General features: G+C 36.6%; 2 protein-coding genes across 4 annotated transcripts; both read right to left on the bottom strand.

Annotated features, from left to right (window-relative positions):
- Positions 1 to 8,509: 8,509 nt before the first annotated feature.
- LOC115970772 (transcription initiation factor IIB-like) lies at positions 8,510 to 10,415 on the bottom strand. Its single transcript, XM_031090377.1, has 2 exons — positions 9,577 to 10,415; positions 8,510 to 8,852 (listed from the first exon to the last, which is right to left on the bottom strand). The coding sequence occupies exons 1-2, from the start codon at positions 10,367 to 10,369 to the stop codon at positions 8,719 to 8,721; spliced, it is 927 nt and encodes a 308-aa protein (XP_030946237.1). The 5' UTR covers positions 10,370 to 10,415; the 3' UTR covers positions 8,510 to 8,718.
- Positions 10,416 to 11,492: 1,077 nt separating this feature from the next.
- Positions 11,493 to 20,454, bottom strand: LOC115976301. 3 transcript variants are annotated; one of them, XM_031097501.1, is made up of 10 exons: positions 20,158 to 20,454; positions 18,842 to 19,171; positions 16,763 to 18,568; positions 16,156 to 16,673; positions 15,909 to 16,054; positions 13,839 to 15,629; positions 13,449 to 13,497; positions 13,119 to 13,369; positions 12,740 to 12,844; positions 11,493 to 12,373 (listed from the first exon to the last, which is right to left on the bottom strand). In XM_031097501.1, the coding sequence occupies exons 2-10, from the start codon at positions 19,032 to 19,034 to the stop codon at positions 12,142 to 12,144; spliced, it is 5,091 nt and encodes a 1,696-aa protein (XP_030953361.1). In that variant the 5' UTR covers positions 19,035 to 19,171; positions 20,158 to 20,454; the 3' UTR covers positions 11,493 to 12,141. The 3 variants fall into 3 exon arrangements, with proteins under 3 accessions (XP_030953361.1, XP_030953360.1, XP_030953359.1); XM_031097500.1 differs by having other exon boundaries at positions 20,017 to 20,454; XM_031097499.1 differs by having other exon boundaries at positions 20,005 to 20,454.
- Between the last annotated feature and the right edge of the window lie 2,327 nt (positions 20,455 to 22,781).

Genomic DNA, 22,781 nt, shown 5'->3' on the forward strand with positions numbered 1-22,781 from the left:
TTTTCAATTGACTGTTCCTTTTTCATCCACAACATATCACTACATGCTGCTAAATAAAGAGTGCTGTAGCTTCCCTCTTCCTCATGAGGGATACCAGGTAGTCTTTGATGGGCAAGAATCAAATTTATCGAGTCACAAATTTGTTAGGTTCTAAATGTTTAGAACAATTGACAAATTGTGAACACAAACTTGTCTAGATATAGATCTTAGAGTCTATAGGTTTTATTCGACAATGCTCAATGTGATTTAAGTCAAGATTCAAGAACATACAAGCTGCAGGAAGAAGATTTCATAATCTGTCTGGTCCGATCGATCAAAAGACAGGCTCGATCGATCGAAAGTCGTATCTGCAGAATTTTAATTAAGCCCAAACAGCAATTCATGCCCATTTAGGATTAGGGTTTCTAATCTACTTCTCCCAGTATATAAAAGAAATCCTAAGCACGTTTTTATGTGGCTTTTCAGAGAGAAAAGAGCGGGTAGCTCTTTTGTTTTAGATCTTTTGATCTCTGAGCTGATCCTTGACTCCTGTTGTCATGGATAATTTGAAGTGTCTTTCTGATCATATTTCTGCTTATGCTTCTGTTGATTTTATTGAGCATTGTATAGATATAGATCTTAGAGTCTATAGGTTTTATTAGACAATGCTCAATGTGATTCAAGTCAAGATTCAAGAACATACAAGATACAGGAAGAAGATTTCATAATCTGTCTGGTTCGATCGATCGAAAGACAGGCTCGATCGATCGAAAGTCGTATCTGCAGAATTTTAATTAAGCCCAAATAGCAATTCAAGCCCATTTAGGATTAGGGTTTCTAATCTACTTCTCCCAATATATAAAGGAAATCCTAAGCACGTTTTTATGTGGCTTTTCAGAGAGAAAAGAGCGGGTAGCTCTTTTGTTTTAGATTTTTTGATCTCTGAGCTGATCCTTGACCCCTGTTGTCATGGATAATTTGAAGTGTCTTTCTGATCATATTTCTGCTTATGCTTCTGTTGATTTTATTGATGCCTGTGAAACTCTTCGTAAGGAATTATTGAAATCTATGAAAATTGCTAAGAAATTCAAGGAAGAGTTAAAATTGGCTAATCTTGAAAAAGATGAATTGATTGTTAGATTAGATGAATCTAATAAAAAGAATGAATTTTTGAGAAATCAAATTTCCTCTCAAGATGAGAAGATGAAAAGCTTGAAACAAGAGTTAGTTGAATCTAAAGCTAAAATTGAAAATTTGACTTGTACCAAGTCCGCTGTTGATAACAGAAGTGTTTCTGTTTCTCTTAAGCCTAAAACTGAGAAAGTTTATATCCCTCATTTCAAGAGGAATAATAAAGAAAAGGCTTATTTTGCTAGGTTAGACAAAGGTAAAAGTTCTGATGTTGACGTTGAAGTTTCTAAACCTAAGTCTAAACCTACTGTTAGAGAGCATAATAAATCTGTTTTTGTGCCTACTTGTCACCTTTGTGGTGTTGTTGGTCATATTAGACCAAATTGTTCTTTGTTGACGCAAAAACCAAAATCTGAGACTAGACTTGTTGTTAGGAATACTGATGTTTCTAAATTTGTTCCTGTTTGTCACTTTTGTGGTGTCTCCGGTCACATTCATCCTAATTGTCATAAACTGAAATTTAAGCATTCTATGTTTCAGTCTAGGATTTGTGATGATATTTCTCCTGCCATAAGTCCATATAAATTGTTTAATATTTTTTTGAAAAATTTGAGCTTGTTGGCTTGTGAAAGGAATTTGCAAGATTTTAATCTTTCTCAGAAAATTGGTTTAATTCCTCAAATACACTCTGCTTTTCATGGATTTTCACCTACAAAGCCGAAGACTCGTGCTATATGGGTGAGAAAATATTCTCCAAGGTGAGTGTTGCTAACTTGTCCCTGATTTAATTCTTTCAATTAATTGTGAACATGTTTTGTTTCTGTTTTTGGTCATGTTTTTTTTAGGTTGTTTTTTATTTTAAAAAAAAATCCAAAAACATTGAAAAATTTTCAAAAAGACAAAAATATTTTATTTTGTGTCTAGTTTTATTTTTCTTGAGGATTACATGAGTTATGATATCTCTCTCTTGATTTAGAACATGCTTGACATTGTGGAGAAACTTGAATAATATGTGTTAAATAAGTGCTAAGCTATTTCTGATTTTGTGTGAGTATGTACTAGTTTGTACATGTACTCATGGGTTAATTAAGAAATTGATATTTCTTATTTGTGTACCATCTATACCTTAGTTAAGCACTGTCATGCATTGCATTTGCATTGTTCTTTTAGCATAATGTGTGCTTTTAGTTTTTTGTTATAAATTTTTTTTACCAAAAAGTTTTTTGTGTTTTGTATTTCACATCTTGGATTTATAATCAAGGATTGATCATATTATCTTTACATAACAAGTTTATGTACCTTGTTTAGCTTTGATGAGCTTACTTATTGTACTTTACTAATTGAAGATTTGTAGTGCATGTTATATGGGAGATGTTTATAGTTTTTGATCACTTTGTCTTGATCTTGAAGTCACATGTCTTTGACTGTCGGACTTGAACCTTTAGAGAAAGGCATAAATAACCATCTCATCACTGTTCACTAGCCAATCATGAACACCTTAGTGCCTATCATAAGATTTTGTGTTCGAGAAAGTATAGCACATGCACAAAAAGAACATAAGGTGAAACCTCGATTTAAATTGCTTAATACTTAAAATTGGTATGTACTATTAGGCTTGATACCAAACTCACATGACTTAAAATTGGTACGTATATTATGAGGTATAAATTCAAGAAACTTACATGATTGCAAACTTATGTTCTAGGAGATGTGGGAGTTATATGATGTAACTCTTTAAGTGATAGTCTCTTTTAAATTCTATGTGATGAATTTTGTAGACTTTGTGATTGATTGTTTTTCACATATCACCTCACATGTATCTCAAGCTTTTGCTAGTTGCACACACTACACAAATTACTCTTTGCTAAACTTGGTACATTATATTGTGTGTGATCTTGTTGTGGCCATCCAAGATTAAAAGTTCCTTGATTTTAATGCAAAATGTATTTAATGTTTGCGCTTTGAGGACAAATTGATTGAAAATCTTGATTTTGGAAGATCTGTGTTGAATTCAAGTTTTTTTTTTTTTTTTTTTTTTTTTTTTTTTTTTTTTTTAATCTCATACTCATGCATTTCATTTCTGAAATATTGTGCTTTGAGGAGTTTCTGCATTAAATTGCTCTGTTTTTTCAAAAATTTGATTTTTCCATGCATCATTTATGTTTAGGATTCACATGCATTGCATTGTTTTTGTATCCATCTTGCAGTTTTGCAGTCATATCTCTCATTGTTTTCACACATAACATGCATACACTTTGCTACATTGGGTACTCAACTTGATCAAAAAATTGATTGATTAATTTTTGAGCTATGTACTTTCTAGTATATGCCTTTTTTATGTGTGAACTGTAGAAAATATTTTTCTTAAGAGATACGGTGGATAATCAATGTGCAAATATTTTCTCTACTCATGCAACTGTTTATGAGTCACATAGTGCCATGTTTGCATTTTATTGAAAGAGAGAATATTTTTTCTTCATGTGTATCCTCAATTTAGTTTTTTTTTTTAAACTTGGTTTGTGTCTTTTTATTTATCCCCACCCCCTTTATTTTTCCTCAAAACTGTTTTTCCCAAAACTTATTTTGTTTTTCCTATTTTTATAGGGGGGAAATTTTTTTTAACCCTTGTTGTTCATAGGGGGAATTGTTGCTTTTTATAGGGAGAGTTGTCTCTATTTTCTCTTACTCTGTTGCGTATGTTTTCTGTCTACCTTCTGATTAGGTAGTCTTTGTCAATACATGACAAAAAGGGGGAGACATAGATAACCTAATTGTTTTTCAAAGAGGGAGAATATAAAAACTTTTTGATGTATCTAACTTAGGGGGAGAGTTAGAATTTACTTTTGTTTTTTATATTCTGTTTCATATTATTGTTTATATGTCTTTCTTTCCACACATGCGGTGATGTGTTTGTTGAGTGTTTCAAAAAAGACAAGTACATTCTGATCAAGACCTTCTACCTCTTATTGGCAACTTCTAGGTTAGGAGTCTTAGATTGGGATTTGTGATGTAATTGGGCATTTTATTGTATTGGGTTGTTCTTGTTTTTGAGCATTTCATTTTGTATGAAAGTTTTGTCACGAATTGCCAAAGGGGGAGTTTGTTAGGTTCTAAATGTTTAGAACAATTGGCAAATCGTGAACACAAAACTTGTCTAGATATAGATCTTAGAGTCTATAGGTTTTATTAGACAATGCTCAATGTGATTCAAGTCAAGATTCAAGAACATACAAGCTGCAAGAAGAAGATTTCATAATCTGTTTGGTTCGATCGATTGAAAGACAGGCTCGATCGATCGAAATTCGTATCTGCAGAATTTTAATTAAGCCCAAACAGCAGTTCAAGCCCATTTAGGATTAAGGTTTCTAATCTACTTCTCCCAGTATATAAAGGAAACCCTAAGCACGTTTTTATGTGGCTTTTCAAAGAGAAAAGAGTGTGCCTCTTTTGTATTTAGGGTTTTGTTCCTAAAAAGCTCTCTCATGTCTTCTACCAGTGCTATTCCTTGAAAAATCTCAAGATCCGGTATTGTAGAAGTTGCTGCCTTCTCTTGTCATCAAAGGTGTTGATGATCTAAACCTTCAAGGGTGGTCTTGGAGTCACAAATAGGAGAGTTTGTGTTGCTAAACCTTTGAGTGGGATCTCAAAGTCGCAAATGGAGGTGTTTGTGTTTTGCAAAGGCCAAAGAAAGAAAGAATCCGTGGATTCGGAACTTGCACGTGGTCGTGTCAGTAAGTTCTACTGGTTGGTAGCAATAAGAAGTCGAGCGTGGGGGCTTGTAAGTCTTATTGTATGAACTTCGATTCTTTCTAATGGATTTGCTTTTTACCTTGAGGATAACTAGGTTAAATCCTCCCCAGATTTTTTACCAGTTTGGTTTTTCTGGGTTATCATATCGTTGTGTTATTTATCTTTCCGCTACTATGCATGATATGATTGTTTGATTGTGATAACCTAGACTTGTAATTTGGACTAAGTAATCACTTGACTAATTACCTAGGTTAATCTGATTGTGTTTTTAAGGGGTCTAAAAACTAACAAAATTGATGACAAAATTAGTTCATGGAACCTGATAGGCCTAGTTGAATTTACTGTACTATCTCGTGAGGGAATATTTTACAAAGAGATGCTTTGAAGTTTCATCTGTCTCTTCACAAAATAAAAGCCAAAGATCTTTCATTATGAGTCTTGAATTTAGTATTGCTTTTGTTGGGAGTGTGCTCCAATATAATTTTCAAAGCAGAAGTTTAATCCTTCCAATCTTCTTTGGTCAAACGGACCACTTCCGAAGAAGTTTTCATTTACCATCCAATAGGTGGAGTTTGTAGAGAAATACCCATTAGAGTTGGGGGTCCATAAAAATTCAGCCATTTGTAGGGTTGAGGGAAGGTGAATTTTGAGGATAACCACAACAGATTCTTGGTCAAAACATTAATAAATCTTGCTACAATCCCATTGTATTAACTCTTGGACAATCAAATTTGAGACCTACTTCATTTCCATGATGTGCTAGTTTGATTGTCTTGATTTAAATCCTGTGTTTTTAAGACCCATGGGGAAAAACATCACAAGCCATAACATCACCTATCTTGAGACAAGCCCCGGTTATGAGGTCACAACACTTAAAATTTGACTTTCACGCTCAAGAACATTTTGTCATAAATGCAGAATTCAAGATGGATCTTCCTCTGAAATGTTTTGCTTGAAGTAATTTTGGATAATTGGAACTTGAGTTATGCAAATATATGAATATAATTTTGGATGGAGGTTTGGATGAACGATTGCTGTTTTAGATGGAACTTGGAAGAATAAGTGTTTTAGCTTAATAACTACTCTGATAACATTTATGCGAAGTAACAAAATGTGGAAGAGAAAACTAATTTTTCTAGGCTGCCAAAAGAGGTGTCTATAGTTGTCGTTCGGTTAGTGTAGCTTGTAAGGGTAAGTGTAGGGATTTTGGGCTTTGGGCCCAATTTTCTAGTAAAGTAGGAAATGATTTGTGGAGGCCCAAAATGATTTGTAGAGGTGATTTGTGTATTTTTGCTGACTAAGTGAAATCCAACGAGGTTGGGACACGTCACACGTGGCATGTGGAAAATTTATCTGTCAAGATTCATTATTCTTTTATTTGTGAAAATTTTGATTTGCACAATACTATTGGAGGGTGGAATAGGGACTTTTGCCATACTTAATGGTAAGATCCGAAAACAATCCAGTAGACAATAATAGAAGTAAAATTATGTTGATGCCCATTTTTGACAAAAAAACTCAATGGCTAAAGAAGCCCAACAATAAGGAAGATAGAGTATAAGTGGTAAAAGTAAGATAATAAATTCAATAGGCCAACATGGCAGGAATGACAGCCAACAAGCTCATAAACACAATAAGAGGTAAAGGTAGAGTTGGGTCGGGGAAGCCTAAGAAGAGAGGTAATACAGTCAATGGGCCAACATGGCAGGAATAACAGTCAATAGGCCCTTGGGCACAATAAGAGGTAAAGACAAAGTAAAAGGGCCGAGAAAACCCAAGGAAATAGATAATAAACCCAATGGGCCAACATCGCAAGAATGACATCCAATAAGCCCATGGGCACAATAAGAGGTAAAGACAAAGTAAATGGGCCAAGGAAACCTAAGAAAATAAATAATAAACCTAATGGGCCAACATGGCAGAAATGACAGCCAGCAGGCCCGTGGGCATAACAGGAAAATGAATGGTAGAAATAAAAGCCCAGTGGGCTGGAAGGGCAAAAACTTCTACCTAGACAATACCCAATCCATGAGGATATGAAGGGAAGCAATACGAGCCCAAAAGCCCATGCAACCTTCACACCGTGGGAGATAAGCACAAGCCCAACATGTGTAGCAAAAGGAGACAAGGCAAGAACAGTAGGAATGTCGTGGAAGTAGAAGAAGACAAATGCAGAGGATAGTGGAGCTCACACAAAGGCTGGAGCACCACCTACTTGTACCCAAACAATACAAAGGAGGTAGGCCCTCAGTCAAGGGATTCATAGGATGTGGTTTGGTGGTGGAGAGAAAAGAGGGTTTATTCTGGAGTTCCTGTTGAGGCTTCTTTTGGGAGAAGTACATTGCTGGGATGACATTTTGCCCAAAAAAGGCAAGCAAAGGGCTAGGGCCATTTGATGCACGCCATAGAGGTAAGTGGTGAGGTAGCCTAATCCTAATCCATTAAGGGAGGCAAAAATTGAGAGAGGGGAGAAACTAAAAAAGGAATTTTGTTTGGAGATTGGGAGTGATGCAGCAAGCACGTTCTAAGCAGAGGTAGTAGCTGGGCAACCAAGGGGCTAGTGGGCAATCTTGGAATGATGCCCACAAAAAATTAAAAACGGTTGGTAGAGCTTTAGGGACAAAAGGAAGAAATCTCATAGGGTTAAGCGGTATAAAAGGGAAGAAAGGTAACCATGAGGGAGGGGGGATGGAAGTAAGATGGAGAGAGGAGTAAGAAAGAAACTAAGAACTAGAGAGCAAAAGAAAACTAAGTGGTAAAAAAAAGAAGAAGGAAGAGAGTCAACATAGTAAAAATAGGGGAATGCATCAATAGACCACCTTTTCTCTCCCTCACGACATTCCCATCCTCTGAGACTTTGTGAATCGGAACCCAAAACCATTTAGGCCCTTTCCTAAGCACGGGTAATTTCAATGGTAGAAGTCTGTAACGAGGTTACCCATATTGGGGTTTGGTTCCTTTTTTGGATCCCTTCCTGCTAAATGATTCAGCCCAGGATTAGGAAAGCAATCCATTTCTATTACAGTTACTTAGAATTGTTGTTACTACCCTGTGGTGGCGACTTTTTATTTGACATTTCCATTGTTATTCATTTTGCCATAGCGTTTTATATTATTGGCCATTCTGTTATGATACATTTTACTCTTTCTATCGTATCAGTTGTTCTATTGTAACCCCTTTTTATCTGTGGTATTAGTTATTTTCTACCATATTTGTTGTTCTGCTGTAACCCCTTTACTTAATGTATTTTATTGTAGAAGTCATTTTGTTGTAGTATTCTTTGCTATGCAAGATAGTTATCCCACCACGACCATACCTATTATGCTCAGCCTGCCGTACCATTCCTAAGCTGCCTCAACATTGGGCATGCCTGGCTTGTGCACAAGTTGGCCTGCAGTATAACTCCCAAAAGGCCAATCCCAACTCCCTTACCCACTAACTCACAAGCCTTGGTGTAGCAAACGGGCCCAAGCCCATTAACATAAAAAGGCCCCCACAAATTACATTTACAAATTAAACAACAACAACAACAACAAAAAAGTAGACATAAACTGACTAAGGAATCCTTACATTAACATTTTGATAAACTCAATTAGCCAAAATCACAAATTCTAATGAAAACCTAATTCGAAGTGATTTAAAATCTAATTCAGTAGTATAGTTTGTTGTCCTCTATTAGAATCTCCTTCTCTATTGTTGTAACTATTGAATTATAAATACAATAAAATAAAATAAAAATCCAGTTCTAACTAGGAAGTCTTTGTAACTTGCATCACCATTTTCTTCACAGCTTCAAGGGAAGCAAAGTTTCCCGATGTCCTTCTTGTTTGCATACCACTTAGGTATCAGTTCACAGCTTCAAGGGAAGCAAAGTTTCCCGATGTCCTCCTTGTTTGCATACCACTTAGGTATCAGCCTTGAAGCGTAAGGGTGAAGATCCTTGAATGTCCCTTTGATGGTCGATTCTGAAACTTCAGCACTAAGTACAATATCTGCATCCATATATAATGGCTTTAATACAAATTCATGGACATAATATATGTCATCCAGAAGAAACAATGAATGCTTGGATTATTAAAACATATCCAACAGTAACTGTAAGTGAGTCAAAATTATTTGATTAAAAAAAGGAGATAATTTCGGAGCATCTAATATAAACTTGACATGAAAGAGTTTGTTTGTTTATTTATTTATTTTTCATTAACAAACGAAGAATTTCTTTGAATGACATGACACACAATTATTAGATTATAACAGAGTCTAATATAAAAAATTATTAAATTTGACATGAAAGGTTTTTTTTTTCATTAACAAACAAAGAAATTCTTTGAATGACATGACATAAAGTCATTAGATTATAATTAGACCGTCCTGCAAATTGTTCCTAATTTTTTTTTTTTTAATAGAGATAAGATAGAATTTGAATCAGTTCAAAACACAAATTGTTCCTAATTCAATAATTCAAGAAAGGAAAAAAAATTAAAAATTAAAAAAAAAAAAAAAAAAACCACCTTGTTGGCACCGTTTATATTTCAATAGTTTTTTTTTTTTTTTTTGGATAGATATTTCAATTGTTAATTGCGTTTTCCCATAAAGAAATCGTTTTGTCCCCCCCCCCCCCCCCAAAAAAAAAAAAAAAAAAAAAGAGTTGTTATCATTGTGTTTTTAGAGGAATGTATGAAAAGATTAGGAGTGGCAATATTCAGGGTTACACACCTCGAAGAGAGCACTTCCGATCTGAAAGCTGTGTTATCATATAAATAATCGTTGCTAGAATAGATGTAGAGGTTCTCCTTATGTCAAACTCTTCAGATTTCTTCACGGTTTCTAGCACAGCCTTTGTTACTAGATTGTTCAAACCAAGATTGGAACAATAACGTCTTGCAAGATCCCCTGCATGTATTACTTTGTTACCAATCTCTAACTTTTCCTTTACCAACCTTTTGGCTCTGTATATATCCTTCCTTGTTGCTCCCTCAGTAACCATGGCAATCTCCTTCATTGTCCTTGGACAACCCTCTTCTTGACAAGCATAGTACAAGCAAGCAGCCATTATGGGACTCAAGTTCCTTCCCCTACAAGCATTTTGATCAGTCACCTTCTTGTATAACTCTTTGGCATGATTCTTAATAGTCTCCATTAGGCCTAACGTATCAGCCATGTTACCAATCCTTTTGAAGTTATTGATAAGAGAGGCATCTGGGTTTTGTGCAACTTTCTGCCACTGGTTAATTACTCTTGAAGATGAAAAAGAAGAATCACAAGAAGCACCAATCTTGGTAATAACCGTGCCAAGCCCACCACCGTAGAGCAAAGGGTCTGAGGGGGCACCAACACGGTTGGGATCTTTATCTCTGGACTCATCGGCAAAGGTTCGCCACTCCGAGGTTTCATCTATGAAGCGGGATTCAAGAACGAGTCCACACTCAGAGCATATTGTGTCACCTGCCGTGTGATCAAACACAATAGGTGTATATGCCTTGCAATCTGTACAAAACCCGTCTGTCATCTTTGTGACTTTTTTTGGTTTTGGTGGTTTTGGTATTAGAAATCTCTTAGGGTTTCTCTCTATCGGTATGTAATCACTTTAGCAAGAATAAATTTGGTACCAAGGGATGTGATATTTATAGAGAAAGAGAGCGAATTTATTTATCCGCTAGTATTTAGGAGTTAGGACTCCAAACCGACTTGAAAAACAAGAGTGCAAACCGACTATATAGAGAACTACTAGTACTAATACAAGTCGATATAGGATAAACTATTTTTCAGCCTGACATGTAGAAACAAATATTGGTGATTTTTAGGACCACACTCCACGAAATTATCACAAACACAAAGTCCCAAAAAAAAATATTCAATCAAAGTTCAACAAGCATACGATATCCATGGCTGACTAAAGGTGGTCCAGGTCCCACTTTCCACGAGGCAAAAAGTGCAATGTGATGGGATATTGATGATGGCAAAATTAACAGTGTTTTGTTTTGAAAAAATCTAATACACACACCCCACCAATGTTTGTCAGCAACAATTACAAACTCTTTGGGAATCCACTTGTCAACCAATCAAATTTATCCTCGTGTGTTATGGATAAGGAAACCCCACAAAGTAATATCATTTTCTAACACTTAAAAATTAGTTTTTTTTGTTTCTTGTTCTTTATTCTTCTGCCACTGCACCATTGGAATTCGGTTAAATATATTTTCGGCTTTCTTTCTCATATCACTTTCCCAATCATGAGTGGATCAGGTACAGATACTGATACAGATGGAGTTGACAAAAAAGTTTTTAGTTATTACAAATCATCTGACGTGTCAGTGCAGCTTTGCTTTCAAGAGTCAATTTGATGAGAGAGAATGACAATCAAGTACTATGAATCTTCTCCAACCAAAAAATACACACCCTCGTGTCATGTACAATAAAAGTCTTTCCTTGTCTTTTACTCCATCCCAACATAAAAATCCTCTTTTTTGTGACATTGAGGGACACAGAATCAATGTCTGAAACCTTGTACTTTTCAAAGAAAACAAATGGGTTTGTAAAGTTGTTAGTAAACAGAAGCTTCTGTGTCCTTTTCAGAGAGATCTTTTGCTCCCCCAATAAAATGAAAGCTGAACAACATTCACACGTGACTGAGGGAGAAGAAAATAATTAATGAACAAGTGCAAAGGTCACAGAAGCTTTTAATAATTTTCCATGTTTGTTGGGGATTCTTCAGGGAAGCATCTGATAAAACTTCATTATATAAATTACAAAGAGCTGTACCTTTCTAAAATATTTTATTTGACTAACTAATTGCTTGCTCTTCAAGATGCCAACACTCCTGTCTCCCAGCTCAATGCAGAACCAACCTGAAAAGTGGGTTGGGGGGGGCAAAAAGTAGGGAAAAGAAAAAAAAAAACTACAAAACCATAGCTAAACAGATATACCTATAAATTATGTATATATGTAACAACTTGAGACTAGAGGCACATCCATACCAAAGACCTCTTTGCTATTTCAAAAGATTACTTATGGCACTACCTATTCTCCTTGGAAATTCATCAAAATATACAAGAAATAATATGTACTTCCTCAAAAATGACAACAATCAACCTCCGCTCAAGATTGAACGAGTGGCCTTTTACTTGGGGGTTGACTGGCTTTGCATTCTGTCAATAAATCCTCTTCCTTCATGGTGCCAGTACATATGTTGATGAAAGAGATCAGAGGTGGGCAGGATATGGAATGTATAGCTTAAATGAAAGGAGCATTCAATTGGGAAGGGGATCATGTAATTGATAATCACAGTGAAAGACATGGTACCCCCTCTGGTAGATTCTTAGGTATTGGATGCGCAATGACATATCTCTGAGGAGAGGGTTTTGGTGCAGGGGCAGTACTAGGTGAAGATGAGGTCGCGGAGGAATCTGCTGGTCGGACATGGAATTTGGCAAATCGGTTGATGACAGAAAACTTTTCCAACTCCTGGCATTCCACTCTTACATCTAAAATTGATGCTGCTGCCTTGTCCAGTCTGTATCATCAAAAGGAATGTATTAAAACATGACACAATTTTTATTCCTTTTCTTTTAACTAGAGGCCAACTGCATTTTTCTTTTCCTTTTTGCCTATGTTCCACAAGAACAAGAGAATAAACCCTAAGAATAGGATCCAATTTTCTTTGCAGTTGTGTAAGGGTTCAGGCATTTAATTTTGGTTTCATAAGCATCAAATCTTCTTTACAAAGTAAGTTGCAGATCTTCTGGCACATTTATAAGGTCATTATTGTTTATAAAATTATTATAGGGTTTGCCACATCCTTTTATTAACATATAATTGCAATTTTCTTTATGCCGAAAGTGTCAAAATGATTACATGATTGCCAATACTTGTCTCATACCTTAATAAGTCATTTTCCAGCTTCTTTGCTCTACTGCTGAAGTCTTCCACAACTTCTGAAAAGCGATCATCGATACTCTCAAAACCTTTGAGCTTCTCTGAAATCCTGAACATATTTACAAACAGAAGTTATCTTTCTGGAGACTCGGAACATTTTTTTTTATACACAAGTATTCCATGAGAAATTATATATTCATGCATTGATGATAGAACTTTTTAGTTCATTTTTAGAGTGCCCCATGATACCCACCCAACCCAACCCAACACCCCCCCCCACCCAAAAAAAATATATATATACATATATATATATATATATATATATAGACAAATCCTCTTACATTTGAAAAAGAAGCATAAAAATCCAGAGGAGCTACACTTACAAGTTATTGTTGTTCAGTGGTACACGAGACAAACCATTTCTTGTGTGAGAGTTCAAGCAGCATGCATCCCCTAGTGATAGCTTAGCAACAAAGTATGCCATAGTATCATAATGTGAAGCAGCATTTGCTGAGAGAAAGGACACTGGTGCTGGGCAAAGCAATTGCTGCATAAGCTGTGTTGTCAAGGTAAGTCTTCTCTTTGATCTCAGCATTGACTGCCCATCTTCAATGAATTCAACATCATCTTCCACCTGCCATTAGAAATGAAAATATTACAAAAAATATTGATTTCCAGATACAAGAATATTTAAAGAGTGAGAAGGAGCAAACCTTCTCTATAAGTCGATTTGTCGCTAGCGCCCAGTCATGTTCTGCAACACTGCAAAAGCAAATGCACTCTTATACATTTACAAAATTAAAGGAGAAAGTAACCAGTGATTGAAATATATTATGGATAATTTCTTATATATATATAAAATGAAAAAGAAGTAAAGAAAGTTAGAAATATTATATTTTATTCACCACCAGTCTTAAGTCATACAGTTAACAATAATTCTCAATTCCATCCAGGGGGAAAAGAGAAAAAAAGAAAGATAAATTAACAAGAATATCAGAAGTTTTCAACACTATTAGTTCTTTCTTTTGATCCATCTTCTAAGCAATAAAAGTGAACATAAAAGGAAGTACTATAGCAAACAAAAGGGCTATAATGGCAAGTACCTGATATTTTGAACCCTTCGAGAACCATGTGTGACTTCTTTGTGCCATGGTGGAAGGTCAGACGTTGCCGTTTTGCGCTTCTTTGGTCTCACAATAGCCATACATTGATCAGTGTCAGCTGAAGGCAACAAATAAGGGGCTGATAATGGATTGAGCTGCTGGGCTGCTGGGTTGAGCCAAGCTCTGCCAGTCTGACTAGCATCAGCATCTATCCGTTCCACAGATGAAAATGTATCCAAATTCTGGGACGGCTTCCCAAGAAAGAACTGTCCTGCAGCAGTCTTTGCAAGTCTTGCATCATACATTGGTTGCATCTGCCCATTTCTGAAAGTTTCATGCTGTTTAAACCAGGAGGGTGCCACGGGCAGATTAACCTGCGGATGTTCTGCATGACTAGATACCACATTACTACTAATAAATTGACTTTGAGAATCACTTTGACCAGATGCAACAATCTCATGAGGTCTATCTACGAGAGCAGGCTTTGGTGAAACATTTATGCCAGAATCTTCTCTTGCTTCTGTCAAGAAGCCTTGCATCTTGGGTTCCACAGATGATAATGAGTTGAGCTGGGATGCTGAAGTCAGTCCAGTATCCATTTGGTTTCTGGACCTGGAAACATGTTCATATATGCACTGCTGTCCATCATGCCGAACATCCTTCATTGTCTGCACTTGGTGCATTAAAGAGTAATTCGGATGGAGAACATGTGATGGTTTTAAAGAATGGCCAATAGACCCAACATTTGTATCAGAGGCAGCAGGGGCATTGTTGTCTTCGTATTGCATTCTTACAAGGTCTTGCTGGAGTGAATGAGCCAACAATGAGCCAGAGGCAAAAGCATTTCCATCAGGGATATCCGTTGCCAAACTATCTGTCGATGAAACATCAAGTATCCCAGATGATACTCGTAGCTGGGACCTCTCTTTCCCCAGTTGATCTGCCCCATCTTCAGAGCCTTGTACATTCATAGGACGTGCAGGGAATTCTGATGAACCATATCCAACTTTCAGGGAATTTTGATCATTTAGCCCCTGTGCAGCCAATGAAGTTTCCATTCTATTTGTTGATGTATCCATAGAGGGAACCTTCTGAGATTCCACACAAGGAAGACGTTGAATGGGTACATTTGTCCACACATTTTGTGGTTTCGCTGAAAATGCATCCTGCTGGTGCATGACTGACATACCAGAAGAATTGGCACTTATCTGTGCAGAACTATCTTGAGCAAGGTTGAAGGGTGGATATCTGTTAACTGTACCAGGAAATGTTGCCTGTGAAGATGGACGTGCTACAGGTGCATTGGGCATGAGTTGCATTTGAGCCTGACTTCTTATATATGGGGGACTAGATGTAAAAGTTGCAACAGAACTTCCATGCATATATGAAGATGAGGGGATGCTTGCCTGCCCTGAAGCACAAACTTTATTATCCCAATGTGCTCTTTGAGTTGACTCCTGTGATGAAGGCAAAAACTGAACGGATGGGGAAGCAAACCAGGTCTGGCTTTTCTCTCCTAACTCAGAATTGGCTTGCCTGAAATTCATATTACTTGCTACTTCCGAAAATGAGATAAAAGGGTTCACATTGGACAACTGTTGAGATGGGGGAGCCAATTTCAAAGTGAAGCCTTGAGAAGCAGGAGACTGATGATGATACTGTTGAGAAACAGACGCATCTGGCATTTCTCCCTCAGGCACTAATGAATTATAGCCTCTAGCTCCAAGATAAGGTATTGTGCTGTTCTCCTTTGACTGGTCAACCTTATGAAGAAGCTCAAGCATGTTTTCACTGCCATGATTAAGTCAGACAAAGCCTCCATAAGACAGAAAATATAAGTGAAAGAGCGGTCCCTAATGTGTAGTTTTAGATAAATACTGAAAAATAAGATAAATAATAACTTCTGCAAAACAAGAGGGATACAGGAGTACAGAAACATAAGGCCAGTGCGATTTATAAGCAAGGGATGAACTAGATCAACAAAGGTTTGACTTATAAAGCAGTGAAATAATAACAATTAGTAAATGCAAACCCACATTTCCAAACCATCATTATTTCATAATCAACTACCTTGTTTGACCAGTAGCATTTGCACAATGAGGACCAACTGATCTGTCAAAGGTAGTAGATTTATCAAGATCACCTCTAGAAGGCACCTTCTCTGAGGCTTTTGAGTGTCCTTGACCACCCCATTTATGAAAATCGTGTAAGTGCCCCTGTAACATAAGAAAATTACATCATCAACAATGGAAATCTGAAACAAAAAATCAACAGAAGTATCATAAATGGATATATATATAAAAAAACCAGTATTCACCTTATCCAGGTTCATAGCACTGCTAGAAACATTACCAATGAATTTGAGCTGCCCTGCATGTTCTTGCTCTCGCCTGCCCAATCCTTTGGAACCATAGTTTTCATAAGAGTTGTCCTTTTGGCAGTAGTTCTGCTGCATCTCATACATTCCACCTGCTCCCACATGATAGTTATGCAAAACATGAGAACCATTACTCATCTGACGCTGGTTTTTTTCCATGCTCTGATTTTCCTTGTTCATAGATACATCAACATGCTTAACGTAATCAAGTTGATTACTATGTTGGACTTGTTGACTTGTTTCCTGACAGGCCTTAGAAGGGCTTGAATTTGGTAGAGCAGCAAAGTTAAATATCTGAGAACCTTCTCTGTTGGGTAGAGTACTATCCGTGCCAGAGTGTAATTGCTCCAATCCTCCAGTTGATCTAGAAAAAGAACTTACCCCACAATTACTATCAGCCTCCCACGGACATTCCTCAGAATCCCTCTCCTTGTATGTAGTAGCTTCATTAACATCACCTGTCCAACAATTGTCCAAAGTGTTCTCGTTATTATGAGTGCCAAAAATAGCAACACTAAAATGGGTGATCAAGACATAATATTCCTACCTTTTGGTCCACTGCATGTTTGGCTAACATTGTTACATGAGGCTATTCTCAGCTGATGGGCATCCGTTTCTGGGTGCTCGAAAATCTGACCAGCCCATGCATTGTCCAAATGCATAAGCGGTTGTACAGGTTGAATTCCTTCAATGGATGGCTTTTGTTTAGGATTGCAATCTAACCACTCACCAGTGTTTTTGGTGGATTTCTGAATTGATTCATGAGAGTCAACTGAGCGCAATGCATCTCTCTGCTCCATCGAGAATTGGACACCTGACTGCTGAAAGCCGGGAAAACTAGAGTTCACACTAGAATCATTAAACACAGGAAAAGGTTTAGAATTTGAGGAGGTAACCAGCAGGTTGCTATCAAGCCAACCCGTTTGTTGCTTTTCACTACCCATAGCATTTGACAGCTGATTGTCAGTTGAGGGTTCTGTATTTTGAAAAGTCAAGCCACTCCACTCCTCCTGTAGTCCAGTATCACTACTAGAAGCTTCTGCTACAGCAGACTGCATAAGAGCACTCCAGCTTCCACTTTGTAAGGAAGGAAATGTATTTGAATAATCTGTATGTTCCACTGTAGGCCCAAAACCTCCAGCACCTATGTCATTGCGCCTGCCAAAAGAAGCATCCCACATGTTATCATCCATATTGTACAGAATCTTCTCTTCCATCGGATCTAGGGGAACCAAACCCTGAGAAGGGCCAAGCTGCATCTTTTGCTGCAAGGTTCCAGGCCAACCAGCTTGCTCTTGCCTCCCATTAAATTCCACTGGGGATGCATTTTTTTGTAAAGTATTCCCCAGCTGGATGTTCCCCGAAATAACTCCACTACTCAAACCCTGAATAGGAACCTGTCCAAAAACATTTTTTCCCTGAAGTCCTTGTTTGGGTATGAAACCTCCTTGGGGGAAGCAAACCCGATCTGAAGAAACATTAACCTGATCACCTACAAAGGTGTTACTGAAGGCTGATGACTGCATCATAGGTTTCTGTGTTTGACCACTAGCCTTGGTCAACAGATTGGTAGAATCATGAGACATCCCTTGGAGATGGGAATATTGGCCCATATTTCCTCTTGCACTTGTGATCGGAGTACCATATAAAGATACATCAGGCTGCTGAGAAGCCAGACCAATGGAACGCAAAGCCTGACCTTGATCTTGTGAAAATATAACTCTGTTAGATACACCTTGAGCAGTGGGAGGCGTACCTCGCTGCATCCAGTTCATAAACATTTGTGATGAGTCATTAACAGGTGTTCCATTGATGACAGGTGAAATCTGAGCCCCAGTAACCTGTTTAGTCAATGCAGAAATCTGGTTTGAAGAATTCTGTTGCCTTGGGTCACCAAAGTGCTGAAGTTGTTGCTGCCTCTGAAGTTCCTGCAACTGCTTGAACATTCTGTGCTGCTGCAGCATCTGCATATCACTGTATCCAGACTGCTGCATTAGGTGAGTTTGTGTTGTATCTGGTTGTTGGCCTCTCACAAACTGATGCTTCCCACCAACAAAGTTAAAGTCAGTGGAAGATTCAGTAATTTCTGACCTTTCTGAATTTGTTGTCAAGGTGGGACTGTCCCCAGATGCATTTTCTTGCTGTGGTATAAGGAAAGAGATGCCTCGGGAAGTTAAATTATGTGGATCATAAATTGTATTTTCCCCCAAAAACTCTGGTTGACTTTGGCTTGCCTGGAATTGCTGGCGTCCAAACATATATCCATTTGAATTCAGCTGCTGGTTTCGGGAGTAACTGTTGGGATACTCAGGTCTTGGCGTCAACTGTGTATGGGTTTGGTTGAACAAAGAATCTGCAAATATCAAAAGACATAGTGTTATATATAAATATATATATATATATATATATGATCAAATGATTTATTAAAAGGCAACACTATACAGTTTGTGTTATAAAGAGAATGAAATGGCTCATTCAAATTACCATAAATAAATTTTGACTCAATGACTTATAAAGCAAAAGGGTGAAAAAAAAAAATGCCTCTTATATTGCCACTGTCTACAATACAGAGTGATAAAGAGTCATTAAAGTAAAGATTATTACAAATAATATAAATCGCTGATACCTAATTGTTGAGTGTTGCTGTTTTTCAGCTTGAAACTTGGAGCTTCCCCAATCTGCCTCTGTTTTCCAACCCACTGATTGTAGTTAAGAACTGGCCAATTTCCATCCAAAGCTTGAGTGTGATACTGGCCTTGGGAAGAATTGTCTAGCTCATATAAATTATGGATCCTCTCTTCAACTTCGTTACCAGGCATTAAAAATCCAGCCACCAAGATTCACTCAGTTAATTCTTTTTGTGGAAAGTAGTTCTACCCATATATAAACATCATCATGTATCAAACCACCTCACACCACCAAATCTACGATACAGCACATCTGTTCAAACATTACCCTGCACAAGAATGTTGCAGTTGATAAATGAGACATACTAGTCAACAATGCCGAGTAACAAAACTTGATATTTATGGCAAATCATTTGAATGTACAAAAAAGGCACATCGAAACGAACCACACATGCAAAAGCAAAAGAAAATCCTAGTGTAAAGTAGCATCACACCATCACATTAACAGACATATGATTAAATTTTAAACCAAGTTTATTATACTCCATTCTGCACTCGATACAGATACAACATATTTTGGAAACCAGGCTTTAAATGTCAGCCAATTGTCATCGACCATCACCAAAATGAACAAACCCCACAAGAGTTTAAACTTTAAACTTTGTGCTTCAATCAATTGCCAAGAACATGAAAACTAGGAGAAAACATTCAAAACAAAAAACCCAGAAAGATTTCAAAACTTCCTTCACTTTCTCAACCACCATTTAAGTAAACAATTGGAACTACTCCAAAAACATGATCTTCAATTGTTGTATTCCAGACCCAGAAACCACCAAGAGGCAAATTCAGTAAAATTTAAGCTAATGTGAGCTCTTTGAGACAAAAAACAATATATCAGAAACAAAACAAATTGCACACAAACACTATGCTTTAGACTTAAAAAGACTACAATTCAAGCATAAAATAGCACAATTCTAGTGAAATTGAAAACCCAAACCCATTTACTTCAAAACCCTAAAAAAAAAAAAAACCCACTATGTCCACACCAAAAAACCCCCAAAATTCTCAACAAGAAACACCATGCACAAACATTTGCAAGCAAATTCAACACAAGAAAGCACAAATTAATGAAGTGAATTCACAGTGAGGTAGAGAAAATTACTGAAAGGCCCACCAAGGAAGTAGAAGGTGCAGTTTGACTTGGAGAGAGAGAGAAAGAGAGATTGTGATCTGAGCTGAGCTGAGCTATGGCTAAAAAAGTAGAGAGAATTTTAGGGTTCTTCAAAGAGAAAGCGAGAGAGAAAGAGAGACTTACGGCGTCGTTTCCTAAAAGCTACAAGTAGTAGTTGTAGACTTGTAGTAGTAGTAGTAGCTGATAGCTGATCAAAACAAAAAAAAATGTTTTTTTTTTTTTTTTTTGGTTTTGGTTTTATAATTTATAGACTAAACTAAACACTAGAGTGGTTATAAAAGCTCCAAAACGACGACGTTGTAATGGCTCACAGTTTTTCTCTCTCTTTCTCTTTCTGGCTTTGTTTTAAAAGAACACTCTCTTTCTCTCTCTCTCTCTCTCTCTCTCTCTATCTCTGTCTAAAAGGACTTGCAGAAGAGAAGAGCGAGAAAGTTTGGATTTTCGGACCAGAGCCGAAGATAAAGCGATCCAAACAGTGACTTGGAATATTTTATTTCTTTTTTCTTTTTCTTTTTCTTTTTTTTTCGTTTTCAACTAGGCGATGAAAAAAACGCCGGTCTAGGCCCGGCATCCGGGCCTTAGGTTCGGTGTACTATCCGAACCTAAACTAGATGAGAAACGTTGTCGTGTTTCGCGGGTCCATGTGGGTTAATGGGGTTTCGGCCGTTTGATTGAGATATTTTAGGAATTTTGGACGGTGTGGATTTGAATAGAACGTACTTTTGTTGTTGGAGGAGGAAAAAGTGGGGATGGGGATATGCGGATTCCACGCGCTTTTCGACACGCGTGGAGGTCGTGTACTTTTTTTTTTCGCCAGTCACTTTTGGAGCTTTGTGGTTTTTTTTTTTTTTTTTTTTTCTTTCTTTTTTTAAACCAAAAAAAAATAAATTTGTAAAATGTAAAACGTAATGCTTCGAAATTGGGAATTTGCTTTTAAAAAATTGTTTTGGGTGTTTTTTTTTTTTTTTCCCGCCGCCAGGTAAAGAAATCAAGATGAGAAACATGGTGGGGGTTAAATGGAAGATTTGTATATAAATCTATCTAGGGTTGTTATTTATTGGGCCAGCCTTGATGATTAGCCCACTTGTCCTATCTAACCTTTTAGGCCCACTTCAGAAGCCATTTTCAACTTGTATTTTTTTTTTTTTATATAGTGGAAACTTCATAGTAAATTAGAGTTTGTATTAACAGTTGGGGAGAGAAACAATAAATTAGTATTTCATGAATTACTTCACAAATTGTATTCAGATGCAGGCTGTCAACCAAATCTTAAGGAAATTTTTTTTTTTTGACTCTAAACATATTTGAAGTTTCAGGTTTCAACATCCAATAAAATGATGAAATATATTTTGTTATGTGTAACACACATAACTCACTTGGTTAGTTGGGTTAAGTGAATTATGTATAACTATAAATAATAAAAATAAATATCAAACTTTCTGGTGTTTAGAACCAAACTCAATCCCAAAAAAAAATGAGAATATAAAGTGATAAGCTAAAATTTCCTTGCGTGTAAACAGCAAACTCAGCCACAAAATAAATAATGGCAAAATTACTATTTTTGTCTCTAAAATGCGGGGAAAAAGTAAAATTTACCACTTGTGGTAATTGATGTACTTATTTCCGAGTTTTAAAGAATCTCAAAAGCCCAGTATTCCAAACTGTAAATTCTTTTGAAAATAGTACGCAAGTCATATAGAATGAAAGAGTAAGAGGAGACATAAATTATTCAAGACACTCACCACAGCTTGTCTGAGAGTGAGACCCAAGCTTCAAGTTCTCATCAACTTTTACTGAGTATTTGAGGCTGCATAAGTTTCTTGAGCAAAATATCGGACTGTCCAAAGGGCCCCAAAAGATTTTTAGAAATCAATATTGCTCAGGAAAAAAAATCAATTTTATAATTTAAAAAATTTAGTAACAATGTTATTTTTTTATTTTTTATTTTTTTTAGGATCATGCTAATGAGTGTCCTTAGGGTAATGATTAACAATCTATTTTAAGTAACAATGTTATCTTTCTTTAAATGAATTGTTAACCATTACCCTAAGGGCATCCGTTAACATTTCCCTTTTTTAATACAAGATAGAAATTTTAGTCTAACTTAATCTAAATATATATATATATATATATGTGTGTGTGTGTGTGTGTGAAGCTCTCTCCTGAAAATTTGAACCATGACTCCTGTCCCCCTTAATAATGACTTCGATGTTCCTAATTAACACCAACAATTGCATCGGATAAAAAGTACGAAGAATCTATGAAAATCACTTCAGAATTACATAATGAATCACTTTTTTCCTATTTGACTGTCATAATTCTCCCAGCGAACCTATGATATATATCATCAATGGAGTTACTAAATTGGAAATTCTCCCCAATTCCCTGCATGGATTGAATCAAAGAATACATCAAAGTAGCTACTTTCTCTTTCCTTCATCTAGTGTTCCCTTAATAGAACTCTTTGATGCAATTAACATAATCAAATCTAACTTTTTCTTTCCCTTATCATGGCTAGTTTCAAATATCCTTCTCTTTCTGTCCTTTGCCCAACCCTTTCCATATCATACTCTAAAATCTGCCCTCTCAAACTGCCATTTAGACTTCCTTTTTGCCACTTTGTATTTTTCCAAAAGAATTATTCACATTGAGCAATTAAAAAATTGATAAATAGCAAAATAAAGTTCATATTTTGCATACAAACCTCTGCAATTGAGGCAGCCACTACAGCTGCAGCTTGAGTTGTG

Source organism: Quercus lobata, chromosome 2 (genome assembly GCF_001633185.2).
Source record: "Quercus lobata isolate SW786 chromosome 2, ValleyOak3.0 Primary Assembly, whole genome shotgun sequence".
Lineage (NCBI taxonomy): Eukaryota > Viridiplantae > Streptophyta > Magnoliopsida > Fagales > Fagaceae > Quercus > Quercus lobata.